This window comes from Rhyacophila brunnea, unplaced genomic scaffold (genome assembly GCF_057557595.1).
Source record: "Rhyacophila brunnea isolate RB1 unplaced genomic scaffold, BYU_Rbru_1.0 scaffold_11, whole genome shotgun sequence".
NCBI classification, from domain to species: domain Eukaryota; kingdom Metazoa; phylum Arthropoda; class Insecta; order Trichoptera; family Rhyacophilidae; genus Rhyacophila; species Rhyacophila brunnea.
In genome coordinates this window covers 18,911,696-18,939,389 of record NW_028232763.1, presented here as the reverse complement: position 1 = coordinate 18,939,389, position 27,694 = coordinate 18,911,696, and the positions used below count along the sequence as shown (strand labels likewise).

The 27,694-nt window shown below is 30.7% G+C and overlaps 1 protein-coding gene across 1 annotated transcript in view; it reads right to left on the bottom strand.

Moving 5' to 3' along the window:
- Positions 1–27,694, bottom strand: part of LOC147078446 (cell adhesion molecule 2-like) — an 81,705-nt gene that overhangs the window by 7,490 nt on the left and 46,521 nt on the right. Inside the window, exons 2-5 of the mRNA XM_085957116.1 lie at positions 26,694–26,905; positions 25,069–25,204; positions 12,188–12,447; positions 8,373–8,514 (exon numbers count right to left, since the gene is read on the bottom strand). Of these exons, the coding sequence (XP_085813242.1) occupies positions 8,373–8,514; positions 12,188–12,447; positions 25,069–25,204; positions 26,694–26,905 (750 nt within the window). The remainder of the gene's footprint in view (positions 1–8,372; positions 8,515–12,187; positions 12,448–25,068; positions 25,205–26,693; positions 26,906–27,694) is intronic.

Here is a 27,694-nt window from a genome sequence, read left to right as displayed (position 1 = left end):
TTGCCAATCGTAAATACTTTATTTATCGCCAATAATATTAACGCGGTCCCAAAAGATTACATTGTATCGTTTTACGGGACTGTGAAAATCCAATAATAGATGTCGCCAATTGTGGCGGCCGACCACGGCGTGAAATTGCCATCGAAATAAATTCCTGCGTAACCCAATCGATAAATAATGGCCTCATCGAGCTAATGCATAATTTTAATGCCAATTTATGATAGCGTATGGGTTCGGATCGACCGCGGCATTAATCAGCTAGTGCGAGTAAAGGGTTGACCGCAAAGGCTCTGGGTAAGATTCCCAGGGATGGTTTTGCTGAAACATGCCTACCTTTAAGCTACATAAATTAAAGAAAAAGGGATCCAACTTGAACAATTCCTCTTTGACAAATTGTAGAGTAGACATTAAATGAAGGATTTAGATAAAATAATTAAACGTTCGCATCTAATGTAATTTCCATGATAATATATTATTACATGATAGTGTGTTTCTTAAATGATTAAACTCAAGTTAATAATATTTATGTAAAATTATTATTCGTAAAGAATTAATATTATAAATTTCTCTAGTATTCAAGTTATCAAGAATATAACGTGTAGACTATCAGTCTATCTGGATTTCATTGAATATGAAAAGGCATTTGATTATATTAAAAAATCGCCTTTTACAGCCGAAGAATTTCTAAGCGCTACATACACAAACTGAAAACATATACAATGAGCATAAAGCTTTATAAGGCTTCTTACAGATTTCTTATTAAGATGTGTGTCCGTTAAGAAGGCACATCTTACCAAAATAATTTACCGTTACTCTGGAAGATATACCCAGGCGACTTGACTAGGAAAACAGTGAAATTACCATATTTCTGTCATTAAAAAAACCCAATAAGACACTTTGCAGGAGCTTGCAAATGAAAGTCGAAATGTAACTTTAAATATAAATGTCTTCAAGAAAAATGTAACATTAAATTACTTTGCTGCACCAAAAACATGTATGTATGAAAATGCCCACTGAACCGTCAGAATGCAAAGATCGAGATAACCGAGCCGATGAAATGGCAATAGGCCAAACACGTTACTCAGTGAGTTAACAACCATTAGACAAATGCAGTCATACAGTGGTACCCAATTATCACAAAGACGCTCTTAAACGTATCGGATCGATGAGCTTATAAAGTTTGACGGATGTACGTGACAGCGAAGAAAAAAGAGTAGAAGAAGATAGAGTTCAGCAGTGAATTGATCCAGACCAATTACAGTTATTATATTATATGCAACATCTTTGGCTCCAACAGATATAATCTATATAGTTACGTGAAATGATTGGTGAAAATAATGGTGTGGTGTTGTACACCTGTAAACCTTTATTGGAAAAGATGTCTCCTTCCTTTTAGAGGAACTCAAACTTCCTTCTTGACTATGGAGAGTATATCGATGATAACATGCAATGCCAATAATCTTACTAATGCCGTCACTGTAAATATGTACGTAACGTAAAATATATTGATAACATGTGAGAGAGTAAGATCTGATGTATGCATATTTAATTAAATATAATTAAATTTCTACATTTTATGAAGAATAATAACTATTATCAGTATTGGCAACACTAATAGCTCCCCGTGTGGCCTACGAATATTCAAAACAAATGGATAAGTGAAACGGCAAATAATTTTCAACCGTATGTGGAACGAAATTTCGCAGTTGTCGCCAATCTGAAACTGATAGTCGAGGTGTGAGCACGTCAATTTATTTTGTGATGGCGTCGGAGGAATATATTCTTAAATCGTGTAAAGACAACTAAATATATTTTATGACAAATTATATTTCGTTCGGCTCGCGTCATTTGCACAATCCACGCATCGCTTAGTCACGATCTTTTTAGACGATGCCTCAGCTGAAGTATAGGCTTAATGTTATGTCGATAATCAGATTTGAAAGAAAATAATCGACAAGTCAGCAAAATTGATTTATATTTTGATAAGAAAATTCAAGTCTACGAAAACAATCATAAAATAGATTCATTTTTGAGATTTTTTCTGCAAAAGTTTAGGGTCCGACGATAGGTTTGCCGCTATCAGCTAAAGACATCAGTTTATCTAAAATAGTTCACCCACTGTGCGGTTTACGATTCAACCCGTACAATAGGCTTTAAAACGCGGTTTTCTTTGAGCATACGTAAATATATTTAGATGACCTAAAAAGCTATTTAAAAGCACAAGAATGCGTATAATATATTACGTTGCTATGTAATTATGAAAATATTTGCATTATATAATTAGCTCTCCGCGTAAATATTATCATATTTTTAATTATAAATGATGACAAATTTAATATTTTGTTTGAAGTTGGAATTTCACAGTGTAGTAAAATGAATTGCCGTATTGAGAATTGAACTAATTAGAGGTGCACCGTTAGCAAAATTGAGTACCTATAATAGTTGATTGTTAATTGCAAATATCTAACTGTTCTCAACGTGGTTTGCATGAGATTTCGTTGTTCAATGATACTTTATTACTATTCCGCAAATTATTGATAGAATTTTTTAGTAAAGTTTGTAGTGTTAAAAAAAGACAAGTCAAACTGGCATAATATTATTTTAAATTATATACGATTGTAATGAAAACAATAATGAAAATTATACACAATGCCAAAAGGATATATTCTACTGTTGGAAGTAAAAGCAGTTTGATTCATAATTAATTATTGAATCATGTTTATGTATATTTTTTGGACATGTGTTGATGCGAAAAAAACTCTAGCTTATTTTTAATTATATAATATGTTTTTAATTAACTATTTTTATTCAACATATAATTCACTAAATCGTGTGAATTAATTATTCATTGAATAAAAAAATGGTTAATTAAAAGCTAATAAAGCTAAGGCGAGCGCCTTACCCACTGCACCACGAGAGCCGCCAATTAAAACTTATTGGCAAGTTCAAGTAAGTTACAATAAAAAATCTTGGAGTGATCCGTGACGTTGGTTAGTAATTACAATAATACCTACTTTGATTTAAAATACTAAAGCTAATCGCCAATAGTATATTTATATATATATAGCTCAATAGCTATTATATATCTCAATAGCAATACCGCCAATAGCTCAATTTGAAAAGCGCTTCAGAGAGTATTAAAAGCCATTAGTTAAAATTTGTCGCAATTAAGTATGACTCATTTAGCATAGTAGTCTATGTGCACGGGTGTGATACCTGAAAGATGCAGGTTCGATTCCTGTGTCTGATTTGGGTGTATTAATTTTTGTTGAAAAATATTTTTTCTCTTGGTAATATATTTTCTCAGAAATGTTTTCAAAATTATGTATAAGTATGTAATATGTTACTTGTATTCAATATGTACCAATTTAATACTTACAGGAATAATGAATGCAAAAAAAGAAATTGAATGCCTTCATTTTACGATTGATCAACTTTCTAATGCTTACTATGGATAATGTAGGTAATATAATAATTTATTATGTATATATTATACAGTGTATGAAAATATAGAACAGAATCGTTTCGTTGAAAGAAGAATCATGAGTACAATAATTATTATGTATAATGGCTTTTGACAGATGTCATAATATATTTTAATTTGACGTAACTCTATAATAAATCAAGTAGGATATTAAATCCTTTCGTCAATAAGTATAAGAAATATCTAATTAAAAATATGGAGATAATAAAATTGTTATTGTCAACTTTCATTTTATTTATTTGTCATGCATTTTCTACCAGAACAAATAAGAATATTTATTCGTTGTGTACGTACAGGCCAGAGATCACAAAAATAAAGGAAGTGGGTTATATTTTGAGTGTGGCTGTAAGAAGATACAATTTTTGAGTGTGGAGTAATATCGGATTAATTTAAACACGTGTTATAAATATGTTATTTTCAATATTTGCGGATATATCATTTGCATTCAAGTTTGCCACGTGCGAGACATGCTGCGTAACTAATATTATCTGTCAGCCTACATAATAATATATGCTACTACATATCTCTCCATATACTACAGTAAATGATTTCATATGTAAACATAACACATTATTTAATACGAACGAAATATTAAATTATTAATAAATACTTTTTCACAACCATTTCACTTCATTGTATTGGAAGTAATTAAGCAATAACTAGTACTATGAAATCTTATTATAAAGAACCTTGTTGATTGCATATTATGCCATGAATGAACTTCCATAGGGTTGAAGGTTTATTGATAGATTTTTTACAAATTCTTTTTTCTTTCGACCATGTCCGATCCTAATAGGATCATATGGGCCTCCACAGTGTGGAGGTTTGTATTGAAAAATTTTTGTTTTTACGAGAAATGGATGTCAGCCACTTGCTCAACCTATTAGGTACATACTCTGACTCATACACAAATTGAAAAACAATATGTGTACTTGTCAGACCCAGGATTCGAACCTGGGACCCACGGCGTTATAGTCCAATGCTTAAGCCGCGCGGCCACCATGGTATTACCACAAATAATGGTGATTAATCATTCGCATAAACTATTGGTTTCTTGTTTTAGATTAAACACACAATAATAAAAATATGTGATTTTTTCTTGACTCAGGATTTAAATCCGCAGCAATGGTTTCAGTCATGGGCGCTCTTCCTCTACAAATGGTGTTCGAAGTAAAATAATTAAGGGTATTTAGAGTCAAAAATGCAATTACTCAACCACATATTTTAAAATGTTAATATGCCTGAAGGAAATTAGCGCCCTACTGCACTAAATACTTATCTATTTACCTTGTATAACTAAATATATTGAACATTTCTATAGTAAATAAACAAATAAAATAGCTTAAAAACTACTGTATAAGTGGAATGCTATAATTAATGTCTGCAATATTTTACATTATCAAACAATTTTTAAGAAACTATTCAAAAGTTTGAAGCATCTTCCGATGCACGACACAATGATATGTTTTATATTCAGTAAGGTATACTAGTATGGGGTTTGCATTACCTACATTGCCATATAAAATCCGGGTATCATCGAAAAGACTTTCTTTGCTTTCATGTTTTGCCAAAGTAAGTCCACGGAATATGTCGTGCAGCATTTTGAATGCACGATATTTTGTACCAGTGGAAAAATGTAGATAACTTGCTTTACCAAAATGTGCAGATGAATAAATGTAACGAAAAAAGTTTTCAAATGAATATTAATCGGCGTAGTTGGATATTTTTTTTCTTTTCAAGAGATTTATTTAAAAAAAATGTTTTTTTTTTACATTTTGCATACTTACACTAGAGTAAGTTTATAAAAATAAAATTAAGAAAATAATAAATTTATAAATAAACATAAATAACTTTAGGTACTGTGGAAAGACGTTGTATTAATAAAAATAAAATACCATGTATAGTACTTATTTCACATGATATAATAATAATCAGGATTGGTTTTGTCGTTTTAATTGAACACTGATACATCATATAAAATGTTAAAGCTGCTCTGCTATGTACACTCAAGATAAAACTTTTGTATTGACACAATGAAGGGAAATTAAATAAAATTCAAAAAAAAACTTTGTTCAAAAAATAGCTTTTCAGAGAACATCGTATTTAGGTACTTGAGATGCATTAAATAAATATTGGTAATATATTAATGCAACCCTCTTCCCCTTTTATTAATGCATTTTTCATAACTTGCATTACTGAAATAGTGATATTAGTGATTTGCAGCTTATGTAAATACGCTTATACTAATGTTTTCTGAAAATTTATAAAAATTATTTTGCTTTTAATATATTGTCGGTATAAATAGCGGAAATATTGTATATTTTGTATTTGTTCATAATTTTATTTTGGGTTAGACAAAACCGGACATGATTATTTTAGATATATAATATGTAATGCGTACAATATATATGAATATTTAAAATTAATTTAATTAAAATATTAATATTCATTGTATGCAGACTTTGCGAATACGATTAAACTAATGTTTTCTGAAAATTTATGTAAATTTAATTGATTTGTATTTGAGAACCTAATTTGTTAGAATTTTATATGCCTAATCATTGTCTATCATTATTTCCCAAACTTTTTCTGCAACGGAACACTTTGCAAACCCGGAAATTTTAACGGAACACTTTTTTTAGATTAATTCCTACTACTTAGTTAGAATTTAAAAAAAAATGTTATTAAAACACATTATTTATTTAGTAATTACATATTTTTAAGTATACAACTATAATTTAATATAAACATAAACATATGAATAAATAAAGCACTTAGGTAATGACTTTGATAATTTTGAGTCCTTGAATTGCATATCTTCTTGATATCAGGCATAATATTGGTAAGTTGCATTCTAATATCTAATGTGGCGTCGAGCCTGTTCCTGTACTTTGACTTCGTTGCAGCATAAATAGAAAATCCCGCTTCGGATAAATTGGTAGTAGGAAACGGAAGTAAAACAATCATGGCCCCCACATCCTAAAGCGGGCCCTTAGGCTAGGATCTTTGGCGGGCCACCTACTTATCTCTAATATTAAAGGCAGTGTGACACATCACATTAACAATTTTCAAATTTTGTTACAGCTCAAATTAAGGGCCCTTATTCAGTGTATTATTAACTATTTTTTTTCTATTTTTAATACATCTACTTTCATCATGGAGTTGTTGAGTAGAATACGCAATAATAAAAAAATACATCGTTCAATTATATAATTTAAAATTAACAAATTTGAATAGTCATGAAGTATAATAGCGCCGAAGGCAATTTTTTTTAAACTATTAAAGCAAATTTGTGATGTGTGTTTATCTTACTTATCTAGTCAACCCGCCATGCCGGGCCTACCCAGAGCTCGTGTTCCCAGGCTAAAACCCTGTCAGCATCCCCTTGTGGGGGCCATGAAAACAATAAGAGCTTGTTTTGAAAAATTGGGGGTACTCTTCTGACAAACTCACCCAGAAATCATTTAAAGGCTGATCTTCAAATCAGAGTCATTAATTAAATCAATAAGATTTTTATAGTCACTTGCGCTTAAACCTACTGATTTAGCTGTCACGGAAAATGGATTCCGAATCCAGGAATCGTCCTTACTAGTTTTCAGAAAATATTGAAAAAGTGTATAAAACCTTACCAAATTGTCGCGGAACACCTATTTAGGTTCGGCAGAACACTGGTGTTCCGCGGAATATAGTTTGGGAAACCCTAGTCTATATCGTCAATAAAGAATTTCGTTTTTAATTTATTGATATAAACAACTGAATATTGTAGTGGGACTCCAGCTTTTTAGGTAGACGCGGTAGCTACTCGGTCATCGTGGGTGATTTAATCAGTAACCTTAAATATTATATTAATTGTTTCATCATTATAATCTTCTAATATAGAAATATACATATATGTAATTTTAAATTAACACTATGAATGTTAGGTATTATTACAAGATCCGCTAATATGTTATACCATATTTTGTAATTCTAGATCAATTTATTAACAATGCTACTAACATTGATTCATAGACGGTGTCATAATCATTTTATATAAATTTTAGTTTTAACGTAGGTAAGAACACAACATTCGTCATTGAATAATATACTATATAGGTAATTTTGAAAAAAATACATAATTATATTTTATAAATACATAGAAAAATTAACCCCGGTGGTTAATAAAAGGTTATTCAAATAAACTTCAGTATATTTAATTATACATAGGATGGGAATTAAAGAGGTATATGTGATATAAGGAAACATATAAGATAGAAGCAATTTTCAAAAAGATTTAACAGTGCAATTCCTTTGGATGAAAAGTTATAAGCAGTTTATTCCAAAATTTGTGCAAGTACATATATTGTTTTTCAATTTGTGTGTGAGTCAGGGTATGGACCTAATAGGTTGAGCAGGTGGCTGACATCCATTTCTCGTAAAAAACAAAATCCGTTAATACGAACCTCTACTATGTGGAGGTTCATATGATCTATTAGGATTGGACATGGTCAAAAAAAAGAAAGAATATATTTTTAATTTTTAACCTGACTCATGCTCCTTGAAACAATAAAAATACTAATTAACTATTTGTATTTATTATGACATAACATTAGTGCATAGTTTATGAACCAGACCTCATTGTTAAATATGGTTATGAAGGATGAATATATATATATATTTTTTTTTACTTTGATGGTTGATTTACTCAAAACTATTTTTTATGCATTTTGAATCCTTTAATCCTCAGATTCACAATTATTTTTAAACGATTCGTAGTTATACTATACTTAGTACTAAGAGATATTGTGTATTTGATTTAATTGAATGTTATGTTATTAAGGCAGTGGGGCAGTGGGTTGGCGAAGCATCGATCACATTTCTTTGATCCCATCTTGTTTTTAGTACCAACCTTGCGCTCTGTCAGCTCGGGACTCTTCTTCCGCTTGGGCTGCGCTCTCCCTGCTTTCCAGGGCTGGAGCTCGTTGTGGCCGTTCCCCTTCCACACTCTCTTCATTACTGCGCCAGTAAATTGTCGCGATTGTGGCTAAGCACTGTAAAACGGGAAAGATACAGATATACTACATATTATTAAGATTAGTACGAAATTTTGTGCTTAAGGGGGGACATGCTCATTGTAGGTCAAAATTGAGTTTTTATTGTATTTTCAAACCATGATCCTGGACACTCCTTAAACGTTGTAGATAATCTATTTAAATAATTTTGAAGCCTTATTATCCTTTATAATATTTATTTTAAACATTTGATGACTGCACCGAACCGAATTTTTTTTTTATTTTTTTTAAACGGTACATGTTCAAACACGCGCGTCAATATCATTTTACTCCCTACTTCAATTATAGTTTGTCGATTTATGGCTACGGCCGTATGTTGTAGCTTAACCACTGGGGAATGACAAAAGAAATGGCGTATTTCAAAAAAACACTACCTTATTCTTAGGTCAATAATTATTATAAAGCAATCATTATTCATAAGATGTTTATCACACTTGAATGGTCAAAAATATAGCTTATAATTAGTATTTTTAGAATCATCTTCAAATGTGTTAATTTTGCCGATTTTTTGAAATTTGAAATTTGGGATCACAGAGATTATCAATATAATTTTTATCGTAAATATTTTACTAAAATTATCTAGTTATAAATTATACAAATGGTTTTATAAATTCGATTAAAAATTAATAAATGTAAAAAATCTTAACACGACTGCACATTCATGTACCGAAATACATTAGAGCGAGAGGTTTAAAAGAATACTATTTTATGTAACAAAAATACTTTATGCAGTCATCAAATGTTTAAAATAACTATAAAAGATAATAAGGCTTCAAAATTATATAAATAGAATTTATACAACGTTTAAGGAGTGTCCAGGATCATGGTTTGAAAATACAATAAAAACTCAATTTTGACCTACGACGAGCATGTGGGCCGTTAACATAATATGTAAAAAAAGTACATACTTATTAATATATTTTATTTTTAATTATTAGTAGTATTTTTGTGTTATTATTAAATTTATGAGATCATCGAAATCAGTAGTTTGGTATGAACTACAAATATGTATATAAATTAGTATATATATGTTTATCTGAACAAAATTAAATTACATACATGGGTTTGGCATGGTACAGATAGTCTGATAATAATTTTAATGTAATTAAATAAAAATAATTTACAGTTATATCACTTTAAAAAAACCTGATTTTTTTTTAAATTAAGCAAAAAATATGTAAATACTTTTAACTATAATATTTTCAATGAATTCAATTCTGCTTAAAGATGGCTAAAAATTATTAAAAAATGCATTGGCATCGTGTTCTGATATATTCTAAAAGTTTCAAATGTCTAGCTAGTCGGAAAGTTAGTTGCAAATCGATTGCAAGATTTGTACCGGACAAAGAACCACCGGACAAATAAGAATACGAGCTAAGAAAAACGTTTCATTTCTTTTGACCATATCCGTTTCTAATAGGATTATATTATGGGTCTCCCAGAGTGGAGATTTGTATTAACAGATATTTGATTTTTACGAAAAATGGATGTTAGCCACTTGCTCAACCTATTAGGTCTGTAATCTGTTTCAAACATAAATTGAAAAACAATATGCGTATATGCCAGAGAAGGATTCGAACTTGGGACCCACGACGTTATAGACCGACGCTTAAGCCGCTCGACCATCGTGAACGTATCAAAAATATTATTGTTCAGGGAAATCATCAAAGCTATTTAGTTGTCATTAAGTTTTATTTAATTCAAAAATATAATTTATCTTTTTTTGTATTTTTTATACATGTATAATTAAAACATTATCATTTTTATATTTTCACGTTTCGTATTTTGGTGTTAGGTGACCCTAATTGCACTTAAAACGTAAAACAAACTATCATTTTAGATATTATGATGGAACGCTATAGACTTATAGTTTTCAGTACTAAATTTAATAATAGTGTTTTATCATAAGTTTAGTTTGTTACGATATTCTAAATTATATTATTATTTAAAAATAAATTTGAATTATGAAACTAAATAAAAATTATCTGTAATATCGCAATACGATGATAATATTGTTGTACCATTTAGCGAGTCTATTTTTAGTATTTGACATTCAAGCCAGGGTAGAAAGGTTTAAATGATATATATACAAGACAGTTCGAGTTAGTAAAACAGATGAAAAAACCAAATCCAATTGTTTTATTATGCGACAGAACGTATCAAATCAACTGTGAAATATATATTCGAAAAAAGTGTTATACATTTCTCAATTTGTCTCAAATTACATACATTCTTTGAAATATCAAGCAGAAAATAACATAGAATTAAGTTTTTTGCAGCAAATGTCTGCAGGTTATTTTGCCAAAACGATTTAATAAAAAAAGGTAAATCTTTAGACTGGATAAGATATTATTTTCGGCTATATATTACTTTTGCATCGTTGTGCTTGTTTATTTTACGTAGAATAATGTCTGATTTGATTTTTATTTGATGAATAAATAATGCATAAATAACGAATAGAAAACAATAATAATTTTAAATTTGATTCATTTAACCAATCATGAAATTTTGGAAATAATATAAATGCATGATAATATTCACAATCATTTAGAAAATGTAATATTTTCTTTAATAATATATTTTACGTTATACAAATTATTATAAAAAGTCTGGCATAGCGGGTAACATACGAGTTATAAATGTACCGAGGAAAGTAATGGGGTATGACAGGATGAAAGAAGAAGAAAGAAAATGAATGAATAAATATGGAAATGACCTGCTAGAAATTAGTAATGATGATAATTAAAACTGTATATCAGTTCTGCTGACATTTTGTTTATATATGAGAAGAATATTGAATAAATATATACATAAAATGAGATGAAATTACGTACTTAAATAATGGACCTACATTTACAATCGTATCACTATTATAACGATGATGTGTGAAGAATATCATCTTAAAACTCGAGACACGGTGAGTAGTAAACGTACCTTTCGGGACATATAAGTAATAAGCGTTCCATTAACCAGTAACCTCTTAATAAATCAGACAAAGCGCAGCATTTATCAATTAATTTTAGTCACGAAAACCTTTCATATTTTGCACAACGGAATATTTAAAAATTGTAACGTGTGATAAAAAATGCGCCGCAGGTGACATTAAATTTTTGTAACTCCTTTTTGCGAATTTCTTCTTCAAGCTAAAACACAATTTTTTTAAAGACATCTTTAAGTATTGGAAAAGATGCGCATAACTCAAAATACTTCAGAAACATTATTATCATAAAAAATTCATAAATAATAAAAGTATTAGTATTATAAGTATTGCTACTAACTGGACAGGACTAAAATCCGTATCCATCGGGTTTCGTTCTTTATGCCATCTGTACCATACTGAATCTCGTGAATCATCACGAAATGAAAGTTTTTGATTTTGTGTCAAGATGTTATTCATAATTCTAAAATAAAAGGTTTTTAGATGGCGTCAGGAGCATTCAAAATTTGAGTTTTAACATGTATAAAATTGCTAAAAATTCATAATTAAAGTAAAGCTTCAATATATTACAATGTACCTAGTTGAGTGATCGTTATAACTGTTAACTATCATTACTATTTATATAGAAAACAATCGATGATTTGCATTGACAATACATTGGTTATTAAGTATATCTAAAAGAAATACAAAATAATATAAACTATATTTTCTTACCTTTAGCTTCATATCACCATTTTTAAAATGTTCTGCATCAACTTTAAACTCGAGCCCCAGTGACGTGGTAAACATCCCTTTGGGTCCTGCGCGGCGTCTGGGCCCCCGCAGCATGTCGGCGTGAGCGGCCTCCCCGTTCACGAACCAGGCGAGACCGGCGGCAGGGCTGGAGGGGCCCGACCTGCAGGTCAGGTTGGCGGTTTCCCCTTCCTGGTAGCGTCGCCGTCCGCCCGATATCCGCGGCCCCTTGGCCGGAAGTGCTACAAACATTTAAAATTCCACATAATCTTTCGGGTACGCAGATTACCGTTGTCTTATTTTATTTTACGCGGAACTCTTTTATATAATATATTAAACAAAATATTCCCATTCATTATACTATATTCATAATGTATACTAATACTAGTTAAAAAATGTAAGTAATGTTTTCTATTTTATGCAAGTGTGATTTTGAATGAATAATGTTTAACCTATCATAACTTTCTTTTGAAGGCAATCGAAGTAAAAAGATATATAATTTAACAGATTTATTAACATATAATATTATGATACAGGAATTTCGAAATGCTTTGTATGAATTAAATCACCAATATATGCAGTTTTAGTTACTCTCGTTACAATAGATTTAAGTCTTGCTATCCTCACTCATATTAATAATTTTGAATAAAACACGTATTTTCACCCTTACAGACAAAATAATTGTTGATTATTTTACACTTATACTGTGATTTATTCACGTTCACAATAGTTTTTGATATTTTTTTACAACTTTTTAAAGAAATTCACATACCCGACCGTATCAAATTTAAAAATTTGGCTTTTATACGCAATTAAATATTGTTTCAAGACTATTCAAAAATATATATCTTAGGCGTCTACGATATTCTGAATCTTCATCTTAGTAAACTTCCCTTATTGATATTTTAAAACTATATACAGACATACACTATCATTTGCACAAGCGCAAAGTAATGTGCTGGTAGGCAAACTTAAAAACGTAGTGTATTATATCTGTTTAATCCTGCCTGCAGCTGGACACAAAAATGTACATTGGCTTATCAATATGTGTTTTGTTCCTATACAAATTCCAAATGAGTTAGACAAATATATAACGACCATTCCTCGAAACATTTTTTTTAATATGTGGCCCATATGCTCCAAATATACCTAACATGGTATTTAATTTTCTAAGGTTGCTACCTATATCAAATTGATCTGTCAATTTTTATTAAGCTACATAATTATTTAAATGGTATATAGTTATATTTATAAATTATTATATTTGTAGTGTACCTAGCTGTCACTTACTAAGTCTTGGTTGAGTAATAATAAATTGTGCTTAAACTTATTCAGTATGAACTGTAGGTATAAATGAAAAATCAGTATAATTCGTTAGACAAATTCAAAATTTGGATTTCAGAAGAAAATTTCTGATAGTAATAATAATAACATGGGTTAAACATGACAAAAACGATATTTTATTTAAAATTATTGCAAAATGATAACTTGTAATAGAAAATAAAATAAACTAAAATATGTATTATCCCATAGCTTAAAAATAATAATATAATCATATGTTAGTAACAGTTAACACACAGAACTAATATTTATCACCACTAAATAATGTAGAATATTATTATATTATAATAAAAATAGTAATATCAATATTATGATATTATATTATTGTATATATCTACATATTATATTAAGGATTAAATTCCCAGATTTTGTATTTTCCATGTTAATTCTCGGAAAAATTTTACATAAAAACATTTTTCAGAATTTCATATAATAATCTATCTGTTTTTTTCACGTTAGAAATATTTTTATATTTTGGAGTTGAGAAAAAGACAGTAGTGTAGCAATAAAACTGACGATCTTGTAATCTCGAGAAAATAAATACCCACTACATAATCTCTATATATATAAAAATCTCGTGTCACGATGTTTGTGGTCGAACTCCTCCAAAATGGCTCGACCGATTTTTATGAATTATTTTATGTATATTTGTTAGGTATGAGAATAGGTCAACAAGTATATTTCATATCGCTAGGTGATTAGGGTATCTCTATCCAGAAAAATTTTCTTTTATTTTTTTGACAATTTTTTTTTGTATTTTTTTTATTATTTGGCATAAAAAATTACTTATAACCCAAAATTTTCACTCTCCTACCCCCACCCTCCCATTTTTTATTCGCTATTTTATTATTTTTGTATGAACAAATTTAACCGTCGTTCGTATTTCAAACAGAACGAAATTATTTATGTTGTTGAATGACAGATGGCGCTACGTCCGAGAAGAATTCAAGAGAAGCGTCGCGTCATTTTGACATTTCATTCGGCATATCACAACGCAGTGCGTGCAAAATTTTGTACGATTTATTTTAATTTATCTATTTTTTTGTGCGTGTATCAAAGTCACAATGCCAGCAAGACGCAAGGGGGGCCATTTGGGCCGTCGAACGATTCGAGTACGAGCCAGATGATATTGAATATTCCGCTCATCCGAAAGTGCTGATTGGTGCTATGGACAAAGAATGCCCCCATTGTCATGCGCTCAAATTCAAACATGAGTCAGCCGGGATGTGTTGCGCATCAGGAAAAGTGCAACTACCAGAAATTGAGATACCACCAGAACCATTGAACGGCTTGCTCATCGGCACGGTTACAGATTCAAACCTGTTCCTGAAGTCCATTCGCACATTCAATTTATGCTTCCAAATGACTTCGGAGCAACAGAAATAGTTCACAATACTGCGGCAAATGGTCAACAATTTCATTCTACGTTCAAAATCAAAGGCCAAGTATACCACAAAGTAGGCTCATTGCTGCCAATGCCAAACGAACCACATAATTTTTTACAAATCTACTTCATGGGCGGTGAGGACATCAATCATGTGGATGCACGTTGCGGCTACAATAGCCTCAATTTGCCTAATGCCAGGCGCATCGTCGGCGAACTGGACGCCCTGTTGAATGAGCACAATGAATTATTGAAATTCTTCAAAGCACACATGCACGAATTGCAATGTGACAATCACGCTATTGTCATCAATACTGATAAAACACCAGCTGGAGAGCACGTGCGTCGATTCAATGTGCCTGTTGTTGACGACATTGCTGGAATCATGGTTGGCGACCGCACATCGACGCGAGAAATCGTGATTCGAAGAAGAAACAATAATCTGGAGTTCATCGCTGACACACATCGTTCATACGACGCTCTCCAATATCCGCTAATTTTCTGGAAGGGACAAGACGGATATTGCATAAACATTAAACAACGAGATCCTGTCACAGGTAATTCATTCATTATGAACATCATTACTCATTTTGAATTGAGAAAATGAATGGTTGATGTTTTTTTGTTTTTATCGGCGATCATCGTCTACAGCGCTCTATTCATCTTTTTGTCATAGATCCCATCCCCACACACATACGATACATTCGTTATTTTTTATTTAACAACCAAAATATTCACTAGAAATAATTTATATGGCAGAACAACGTTTGCCGGGTCAGCTAGTAATAATATACTATTTTTGGTATGATATATTTGTATACCTACAACGTTACATATATACCGACCATGTAGCCAGGATTAGATAAACGTACGAGTATAATATGTTCATGTAACAATCCTGACTGATGATGAAAAATAATAATATCGGTAAAATTTAACATGAAGATTGAAAAATACATTAATATGAATAACTGATATTTGAATATTAACATTTTATATAGCTGACGCCATTTTATCATACATTTTATATTATAAGAATTTATATTATAAAAATATTCATTTCTTTCAAAGTGTTTGTTTAATTTGGTAATAAACACTTCTTTAAGTTTACAAATTAGTATTAAATGATTTTTTACAAAAAAACCATGTAAAACTAATTTCTAACAAAGTTTATAATAAAAGCATAAACCAAAATTCCAGCATTTAAATATTTTCAATCACGGAATATTCGAATTGAGAAATTGTATGCAATCCTGGAATTGCAAACTTCATATTTTTTTGATTAAAGTATGTACTTTTACATATTTTTAGAATACACTGAAACCGTTGTCGTTATACGACATTATATAATTAATTAAACTATAATGGTAGAAAATCAAATAATTAATTAAAATATATTATATTTATGTTTTGCAAATTAAAAAAAGTATGGCGAGTGTTTAAATATTTTAAAAAGAGGGCACGAATTTTAAATATTTCCTCCAAAGTTAAATGAACCAGTATCATAATTCCCATTTCATTCCTTTTTTGAGGTCAACCTCTTACATTAACAGAAAAAATTAGCAAATAAAAAATTACATAAAGCGCGAATAAAGTTCACCCCAGTGGCGTGCCGGCTGAAAACGAAACAGCCGGGGGAGGGGTTGTTTCCACTACGCAAGTTGCCTTCCACTTTTTTTAACGTCTTGATTGCCAAACCAAATTAAGTCGCCGTTATGACGGCGCTCGTCTCTGCCTCCTTTATGAAGATTAAAATTTTAACATTCATCTCGGATAAGACGCCGGGGGGAGGGGAGCGGCTGGCACTCGGAGAAGGAAATGAGAGAAGACTTCCGAAAAGCGACACAGCCCCCCCTTTTAAGCTCGTTGCTGTATTAAGTTATGTATGAAACACACCAGGGTGGCATGTTTTATGTAAGTGCACACCCGTAAAAGAAGAAATACTTTTCGTGTCTGATGTTTTTTATGGAAGCTATGATTTTTATATTTGTAAATTCGCATTCAACGGTATTCCTAAAAGCCAAGTTTAATACGACCGGGAATTGATGGAAATTATAATTGTTTCAAAGACTTTCTATATGTGAACACACATTCTATGTTTTATTATGTTCCTACGTTCAATTGCACAAATGTGTAATACAATGAAAAGAAATTGATAAATGATTTTTTTAACCAACTGATATTAAAATTTTAATTTGCAGTGAAAATTATCAAATTTTTGGAGTTCATTTAATTAAAGTTCTGATATAATAACTTAAGACCACGAGACTGACGTCTTCAGCTTATAATTATAAAATAATATAAATATTGTCTTTAGGGATGTATTTAGAGAAGAAACTGATTTAAAAACTTGTGTCTAATACATATTTTGTAGATTTAAACGATTAAAAGTTGCTTTAAATTCTGCCTAAATAAAATAGAATAATTTCATTACTTTAAAGTTGAACATGTACCTATTGAGTCATCATTTTACCAATTCCAAAATGACTAAATAAAAATAACGATAATACTAATAAAAAAACATAATCTAATTATAATGTTTTCTATAGGTGTGGGTATATATGTATTTAACCTAATATTTTATTAAGTTTTATGTACATTTATTATGGAATTGTGTACAATTGCATCATAGGAATTCACAAAATAATTTATACTTATGTAGTTTCATCCGAATGTAACAAGATAAAACGTCCGTATGGTTGGGTTAACGAATTTTATAGTAACCACTTTCGATAAAAAAGTTGGATTTTTTAGCTCAGATTAACTTAAACACATAGATACAGCGATCACGAAATAGTTGGCCATTGGCTTTTTTTTCATAATCGACCATTTATCATTCTATTTTCCCGGTTGGTGAAAATTGAATACTAAATATTACCCCATTTTAAAACGATCTATGCTTAGGGGTTAATAGCTTAATTTATATACTTTACAGTCGAAATCATGAAAAAACAACATTTCACAACACCATGCGTTGCTACTTATTTCCGGTGAAATAGTAAAAAAATCGCGCAAACGTGTCCAGTGTCCACCCTTACTTGTTAGGTGGTGCATTAACACAGTATGTTTTCCATCTGCGGTAAAATAAAAAAAATACCAGAGCTTACATAAAACATGTTTAATGCTAATTGAAAACAGTTTTCATACTTTGTTTATTTATTTGTCGACAGATGTATGTAATTATACTGGGTTTAATTGGGTAAAAAATCTCTATATGATACTAATGAGAAGTAAAATGAGGTAAATTAGAAACACAATTTTATGTAACAGACAGAACTGAAGTTATCCCATTTAAAGAGAATATTTATGTATAGTATAGTGTATGGTATTATATTGTACAAAATTACTCACATGTTATTATATTAACTGTGGAAAAATTAATATAATTTAATTGCCTCGATAGGTATTGTTACATTCTTAACATAACCCCACCCCGATTATTCTTTGGGTCTAAAATGAATATCGTCAGTTTTCAATGCGAGTGTCTTGCAGCAGCTTATCCTGTATTGGTTTTTCAGTATCTATTTAGTTATTATATATTATTTAAAATAAATAAATTTCTTATGTTGTGAACTAAGCTCATTGATAGGATTCTTTATAGTATGATTATTAAATCATTAATGCACATCAACAAAAATTATTACACCATATTATATGTAGGTACGTGATTGTTTCAATAATTAATATGGTTTATCTTTGTAAATTTAATAGTGATATCGGTACTTATAGCCATATTTTTTATGTCGAGAGATTGATCATAATATTATATTGTGAACATATTGTTGAGCAACTTGTATTTTATATTGTATGTGGATTTTTTGGTGAACATAATAATTTGCAAAATGAAAGCGTTTACAACATAACATTAAAAAAATAGTGTTAACAATAAAAAAATAAAATATAGGTCAATAAGATCATTAAAAATTACACAGAAATACACTGAGTAATAATATTATGAGTAAAGTATAACATTATTAAAGTACATATGGTTTGAGTTACCCCACCTCCACCCGTCATGTATATGGAGTCACGATTTGTGCACTACCGCCTTTCATGACGCTATAAATGTGTCAGAATGATTTTTTTTAGTGCCACACTTCCTTTTCCCGAAACGAAGCTGCACGGGAGTGATGTAGCAATCATGCACCTTGGTGCTTTAAGAAAAAATAAAAGAAGCATATTGACTTGCTCTGCCGACATTAATTTTTGATGATATAAAGTGTCATCTGTAGTATCTGTGTACTGAAACTCAGCTGAAATAGAGGAGTCAGGAGTTGAAAGTGATGAATCTAAGAAGGGATTTGAATTATTCCGTCCTCCATATGACGCAGCAAATTTTTCAAATACTTCAAAGTTGGCCTTGGTTGATATCAAGTCGGCGTTTTAAAAATGCAACACAGAAAAGGCAAACTTTCAAAAAAAGCCTTTAATGAATATAGAAATCGAGTTACAGGTAAAAGTGCTGTACAGTATAAATAATACAGCGTTGCAAAATTTGTCATCAGAGGGAAAGATTATAGATAAAAATATGTCTTCTATGATCGAGTAATGAGAAATTTTTAAAGCCTAATAAACTGTGTACGAACTGTAGTAAAAAAATGTTATTCAAAGAAGAAAGGATAAATCTATTTTAAAGTCGTCGTGCTAAAAGTATGATAGCCATGTTTTAGTATCTATCTATTTTCATAATATTGACGACATGCGCAACGTAATACGACATCTATAAGTAATAGGAAATTTAAATTCAAAAATAATAAAAGCCGTAAACCTAAAGGCCGACTGTGCATTTTCGCAACGGAGAGAACTTTTTATGAGTTAGTGATTTCATTTACGATGGCTCTTCCGAAAATTAAGCCTATAAACTCTTTAAAGTTCACCAGATGAAAAATTGAGACAATTTTTTACAAGGGCGTATTATCGTGAGTTTGATGTAAAATCTCATATCCTTTGGCGTTTACTCGTAAAATGCCTTTGTTAAAGTTAGACGGTATCCTAAGAAAATACTTATACTTTTTTATTTTTATTTAAGCCACTTAGTGCGCGCAGGAAGCTTTGTTTCTTTTCCCTTTTTCGTCAAAAATTAGCGCCGTATTTCAAAGGAGATATTTTTTGAAAAAGTTGTATGTCTCATTATATGGGGTGGCTGTTCTTTATGAAACTGGCCTTCATATATAATGCACTTTGTAAATAAATTTAAAAAAGATTAATTTTTTCAAACTTTTTAAATTATCACACATCCTGTGTACTACGTCGCATTTGTATAAATTTAATTAAAATTTAATTCTCATATTGATGTGCTTATTTTTTCTACTAATATGTACATACACACATATATATTATATGTGTGTATGTACATATCGCACCGTGAGTGTAAAACCAAGACATGTGCAAATTTTTAAATTTCGAGATTAAATGCAAAACAACTGCAAAAATCATGAACTTGATAATGTAAAAGTGAAGTAACTGAAAGAACATGCAATATAATGTAGATATTAACCAAATATTTTGGTTTTTTTTTTAGAAACTCTATTTGTCCTAACAAAACGAAGACGTCAAACCCTATTATCTCCAAACTATGTCTTTTGCACATGTCTTGGTTTTACACTCACGGTGCGATATATGTACTGCGAAAGAGCACATCTAAATCAAATAAAGCCCGCACAATTGCTTTGAGTAAAGAGAGAACATTACACTTTAACTAAAGTACAAAAGTATGTACCTAAAATAGTTTTATTTAGTTTAAAGATATAATTAAAAACTGTAAATTATATTAGCTGTCAAATAAGATCTTCTGAATATAAAAAATAAACTATGTTAATAAATTCATAGCAATAAGCTACTTAGCGTGTAAAAAATAAACATTTTTCATGAAAATATCATGCATAGAATACGAATGATAATTAAACATAATATTAGGTATACAGTTTTGCGTTTGGGATAGGATAAATACTAATTATTTTTGTATCAGAATAAATATCGGGTCAAGTGCTGAAATTTTATATGTTGTGAGCATGGTATAGTGTTGAACTCCAGCAACTGTATAAAAAAAATGATTTGGTATGCTTAGAAGATGACAAAACAACGTGACACATCCGTGGGACGTTACTGTATTAACGAGATATATTTGATCCTAAGAGGATCATAATAATAGTCCTCCACAGATTGAAGGTTTTATAAAAACATTTTTGTTTTTACTAGAAATGGATGTCAAGTATTGGCTCAACTTATTAGGTCCATACTCTACTTAAACAATATTGTCCAAACACACATTAAAAAATGGCATGTGATTTAGGCATATTTGGGATTCTAACTCGCGATCTACGACATTTTAAGTCGACATTTTACCTTTCGGCTATAGTAAGCATTTTACCAATAAATAAATATATTTTATGGTAATTAATATTTATATATATCAGTAGTACTTATGTGAGTACTAGTAGTATAAGTGTTCAACCGATGTGTGTTACCAGTGATCACATACAGATAACATGAAACATGGACCCTTATTATAAAGTAAAGTAAAGTACTGCAACGTGGTGTAGAAAGGTATTGGGTATAACGCGGAAAGACGACAAAATAAATCAATATTTAAGGAAGCAGCCAAGAGTCCGCCATACGATATAGGTCGCCAAAGAGATGAAATGGCAATGGACTGGTATGTTTTGCTGTGAGTGGACAATCGCTGGGTAGATGAACTCATAAATTTGGTAGACGTATGTTGCAGCGAAGAACTAAGAATCGAAAAGATTGGAAGAAGATAGAGAAAACCTTCATCTAGCAGTGGGTTAACTGAATATAATAGTGATGATGGATAAGTAAGACGGCCATTCATCTCTCCTATGCAATTAAAAATATATATAGTGGTTAGGCCAATTGTGGCAGCGCAATCCCCTATAAATTCCATACCCACGTCAAGGCATGCTATAAAACAATTTAGTTACCTCCAACCCAAGAGCGCGGTTAGACGTGTGATCAAGAAATAATTCGCTTACAAAGTATCGAAGTGCAGTGCCTCGTAACGCACAGTAAGTGCATGTCAACAAAGTGACTCAAAATAAACAGCAACGCCCGATATTGGTAATGCGAGTAGGTGACGACCAAGACCATGGAGTCAACATCAACAAAATGTCAGTGCCTGGCATCCTTAATTTAACTCCCCCCCATCATCCAAATCACCTCTCATCCCGTCTAATACAGTCCACAAAAAGTGCAGCCAAACAGTGATATTAGTTTTGTTTGCATGGTCTCTGGGCTTTTTGAATACTTGTAAGAATAGTTTTTGTGCATAGAAAATGATAAAATGTGTTTATTTTGTATTACACATATGACAATTATTTCGTACGTATTCGAGTTTACGGTGCTACGTTTATAATATCTATATTTAATGCAAATATGCACATTAACTGAAATTAAAACCCGCATTGTGAGTTCAACTGGGGCCATACTCGTTAAAAATTCTACAAAATTAATAAACTTCTGTTCTGTCAAACTTTTAATTTCGTTTAATAAATTATGTATAAGTCATGCACACAAGAAGGCAGTTGACGAGTTGAATATTTTGCTTGTTGAAAAGAATAACCACACAAATGACTGTTGCAAAATTTTCTGTGGGGCAAAATCAATAAATGTTTAACATCATCACTGTATTTTTGAAATCATGTTATGATGCATTAAGACGTGAATACATCATAGAAAGAGCTATTTTATAAAGTGTAGATTTGATCGATTGAATGAACATACAATGATGATATTATGTGGTACAATAAACGATGCATGTCTTTTGATTTACATCGGTTTATTTGATAAATATGTAGATTAATACTTATTATGTAATAGATCACGTTTTGTGTATTTTGAGAAAATCGAATTAAAAAATTTCGAATCGATTGAAATCAAAGCCAAAATGGACAAAGTGTTTGAATGTCATGAATACCTTAATCAGACGTAAAATAATATTACAGCATAAAGGTGTGGTAAAATGGGCCTTTTGTGTATAAACGGGACATGAAATATCTGTACACTCATCCATCGAAATACATATTGATTAATATGAAAAAAAATACGTACACGTATCAATATTTGTCTATGTAATATGTATTCAAAAATATTCGCTTCCGTAAGTACTGATATTAAGTGCGAATAAACAAGCTTTTACACGGGAATATTAATTTTCAATACATTTTGTTAATTTAAAAAGTCCAAACACACATATTGGTTGAAAGAAAAAGTAAATTTTATACAAACACATAATTGGACTCGCTATCCATATAAAAAGAGGCAAGTATTTTTGCCTGGACACGATTACTGTCTATATATTATATAATATTTATATGGTAGTGCACAGATGTTATGTTTTGAGAAAATTAATGGAAACATATACGTACAGCATTAACTCGTTTACACGTGTTTGGATTTATTGATTGCAAGTAGTACGTATTATCGCGACAATAACAATACAAAGCAAGTGTAAATACGTATTATCGTGCAAATTGCAAGACTGGATGCGTGTATCAAAAAAGTTCAGCGGCTTCAGAATTTTCACGTGATAATTGCATCTTGCGCGATACCTATCTGCGTATGCGCACGGACGATAGTGGCGAATCTGTCAGAAAAAATAAGAATAACATCGCGCAGCATAGAAAACCTTCATGCAACAACAACCAACGCGTTTCATTGATACTTGAAGAATGAGATAGACATGATAATTAGCATTGTTGTGTGTAAACTATGTGTAAATTATTGCGATAGTTTAATTTACACTCTATTGCTGGTAGTAAATCCATACACGTGTACTGGCGCTATTAAGGGATGCCGTATTACGGTATCTTGGTAAAAACTGGAATACAATATTGGAGCGCTAACTTATCGATATTATTAAATTTGGACTCAAATATTTTACATAATACTTATGATTTCATGTTTATAAGAGTGCGGAATTGTATATTGGCCAAATCGAATATTTTTTTTTTTTTAATATTTAAAATGAAATATATATGAGGCGCCGAGTGCCAAAGGAGCTCAAGCGCCAACTTTTCGATTTTTGACATTTGAATGTAGGTTTTTTCGATAAATCGATATGTATCATGCCACAAAGTCTTATCGCTCAAATAATTATAGATATTTTACAATAGAGATTTATTTTCTGTGGCATAATTGTTTTGGTCGTTATGTCGGCACGCCACAGAAGCTTATCTGCCATTATACTATGGAGAGCGCGAGACCAAAACAGCTGGCAGATTTTTCTTATTGAATATACGTTCTTAACAGTGAAAAAAACTAAAAATGAGCTCAAGAAGGATTAGAAAAATAGTTTCAATGTGTGTTAAACCTGTAAACGAGGAAAATCGCGGTAAGTTTAACATGTTTTATCCGTTTTTCTTTCACATACGCTGTTGTTTAAAATATTTTAGATTACTTTTGAAATATGGTTTTTAACGTCATTTTAGTAATTATGTCCACTAAACTTTTACTTCCATGAAGGAAAATAACTCCTATTTCTAATTTCATCTTGTTTTATATCCAGTTACGATTGATATACACTAAAAAAAGTATTTAAAAAATCACCCGAATCCTTGAGAAAAAATGATGGTGTTAAATTTGAATAATGATTTTGTTATTTTGGCCAGTTTGGAGTAACGCTTATTTTTAAATGATTTATTTTTTTAAATTAATGCCATTATTTGAGTTTGAAAATGTTAATGCCACAGAAGCTTATGCAACAAAAAAAGTATCAAGTGCCACCTTTTTTTCATTTTTCTATATGCCAAAGAGGCTCAAACATCATTTTTTTGGAATCCAATAGATATTTTTCATTAAATATTATTGCAAATAATACTTTAATCTTTTTAAATTTGCTTTGCTTACAAAATAATTGTCCATTATTTCAACATTCAAGTTTAAAATTAAAAAAATAAATTCACTGAAAACTTGTCGGCCATTTTGTAGCACTTTTGTTAAATGGTGCTTGAGCTCCTTTGGCGCTCGGCGCCTCATATATAGTTGCTGTCATACACCCATGATTTTTGCAGGAACACATTGATCGTGAATGGTGCACAATATGTTTTCCCATGTTATTTTGTCTGCGTGATTGAAACCATAGTATTTTAATTTGAATAAAAAAAGATTCGATTACACTCACCTACAACTGTCATGTCACCATGTTCAGCGACTGTATGAAAAGATGGCGCCTCTCCAAGAACTTCGCAGCGGTATCTGCCACTCGCGGTTAGGCTTACTGCATTCAATGTCACCATGGTGTCAGTTGAATTCTCAAGCTGCGACAAAAATATAAATAAATAAATACATAAGACACGCGATTTTCAGCCAAAACGCCTTAATCCTATGAAGCATTTATTTCGCTATTGTTTTACTTATCATAAGAGAAAGTATAATGGGCAGGTACTAGGTACGTCTATTGAAAAAATTAAAAAACATGCACTCAACTGAAAATTTACTTTTAAAGTATCTATTTAAATTTTTCACTGCGTATAAAAACATTATGAAAATTATAAATATACATAATTTAAAAACACTTCTAAGAAATATACTTATAATTGCTAGAAAAAATCTTTTTGAAAAAAATACGACATCCAGCAAGTTCAAACCTGCGTCCCCTAGAATTCACGTCTTTGTGTCTTGACTACTAAGCTATACGTCCTATTTAATTTCGGCAAAGTTAGTTAGTGGTTGTTACAATACTCTCGCGAAGCTCTTCTAAATTGCAATACTGTTTTGAAATCGGCTTTTGTATTTTAAATCAAAGTATTAATATTGCCTCAATTGTTATCTTAATAATAATTACTAACATTAACCTTGCCGGAATTAGATAACACACAATATAAAGCTTGGTAGTCAGGGCACATGAGCGCGAATCACAGAAGGTGCAGTTTTGAATCCTGCTGGGTGTTATATTTTTTTTTTCAAAAAGATGTTTTCTAGCGGTTATATATTTCTCAGAAGTGTTTTCAAATTTCGTATGTTCAACTAAATAATGTTACATTCTTAAATCTTACGAATTATTCATTGCATTAAAAAGAATAGTTTATTAAAATAAATGATAAATATTTTTAAAATTACAAAACTTTTTACGGAAAATTTTCAATACATTATATTCATAAAATTGAATATCTAACCACTCCATGATTAGGCATCCTTAATATTATGTATTACATTTGACTTAAATATTATGGTCTTAAAGCATGTATAAATAATGTACAATATTTTAAGATTACATACTGCAATGACCATTCAAAATTAATTTGAAATGTACATGCGTATTTATTATATAGTTCCTCCATTTTTTTTTAATAAGTATAAGTGTTTTTTTTGCATTATTTAAAAAAAATCTTCTTCTTTCGACCATGTCCGATCTTAATAGGATCATATGGGCTTCCACAGAGTAGAGGTTTGTATTGACAGATTTTGTTTTTTACGAGAAATGGATGTCAGCCAGTTGCTCAACCTATAAGGTCCATACTATAGTCCAACGCTTAAGCCGCGCAGCCACCGTGGGCATTTAAAAAAATAGTCTAGCTCAAAAGGGTGTTTAAAATATGTTTAAATTTAAGTTAAGTAGGTGACCTTTCACCATGTATCAATATTTTATTATATCACTTTGTATTATCACGTTCAAAAAAGATGATTAACTTCGACAAAGTTTACTTCATTTCAGTATAGAATGGGTAGTTAAGTAAAATATTCTCGTGGGAATAAATGTTACGGATTCAAATGTTTTGTACTTCAATAAATAGATGACCAACTTACATCAACCGAAATGCCCGGTAATTCTAGCGCCATAGCTGGCGGTACGTCCTCGGGGTGAAATCTGTAAAACTCGTTCCCGTCCTTGTACCACTTTACAGAGTAGAGTGACTCGTCTTGGTCGAGTTCGTAGACACATTCCAGGCGAGCAGGACTTCCTCGTATAACGTGATTTGGTATTCTGACCTCACTCATTCTGAGGCATGATACTCCCACTGAAACAACAATGAAAGTAAATCATTATTTTTTATTTGTAATTAAAAAAATATGTAATAAATACTAATTTATGAAATTTGTATCTTTTTATATATTATTTATTTTTCTCAGTATATGATAGTATCTCGAGAATAGCAAACATTCCTATCATTTAATTCCTCATAATGGTGGGTATTTGAAATACATACTGTGAGACCGAAAACTCAATACTTCGAGCCTTAGACTACTTCTTCACTCGGGTTGGTATTCTGTGCCCTGTTATTGTTTTGTTTGTTTAGGCTGTGATATACTATCTAGTATCAAAACTGGCAGCGGTCTTCCACACTCTCCCACTATCATTCTTTAACTTATTTATTTAATTTTATTTATTTAACTTATTTGTATTATATTTGCCTGAGGACACTGAGGTGTTCCAAATTAAGCAATACGTGTCTTTTACTTTCAAAAAGAAAATTAATACTCAATTTCTCATTAAATTTGTCGTGAAAATTACATTTTCGTCTCTTCGTTACTGTGCAAATTGTCTACTGCGCGACTGTAATAGTATGTATACGCCTCAACTTAAATCACGGGATTTCACATCTTCTCTTTCTCTCACCCCTGTGATAGGTTGTTACTAATGGAATACAAATAAAATAATACGACGAGGTCAAGTGGCTCTCCTTTTTTCTTTTTTTTTTTTTAATTTAATTGATTTAATTGAACATTGAATAGATGCGGAATGTGAATTTTTTTTCAAAAATTCCCTTTTTTCGGCCATGAACAATTTTTATTTTATGCCACAAGAT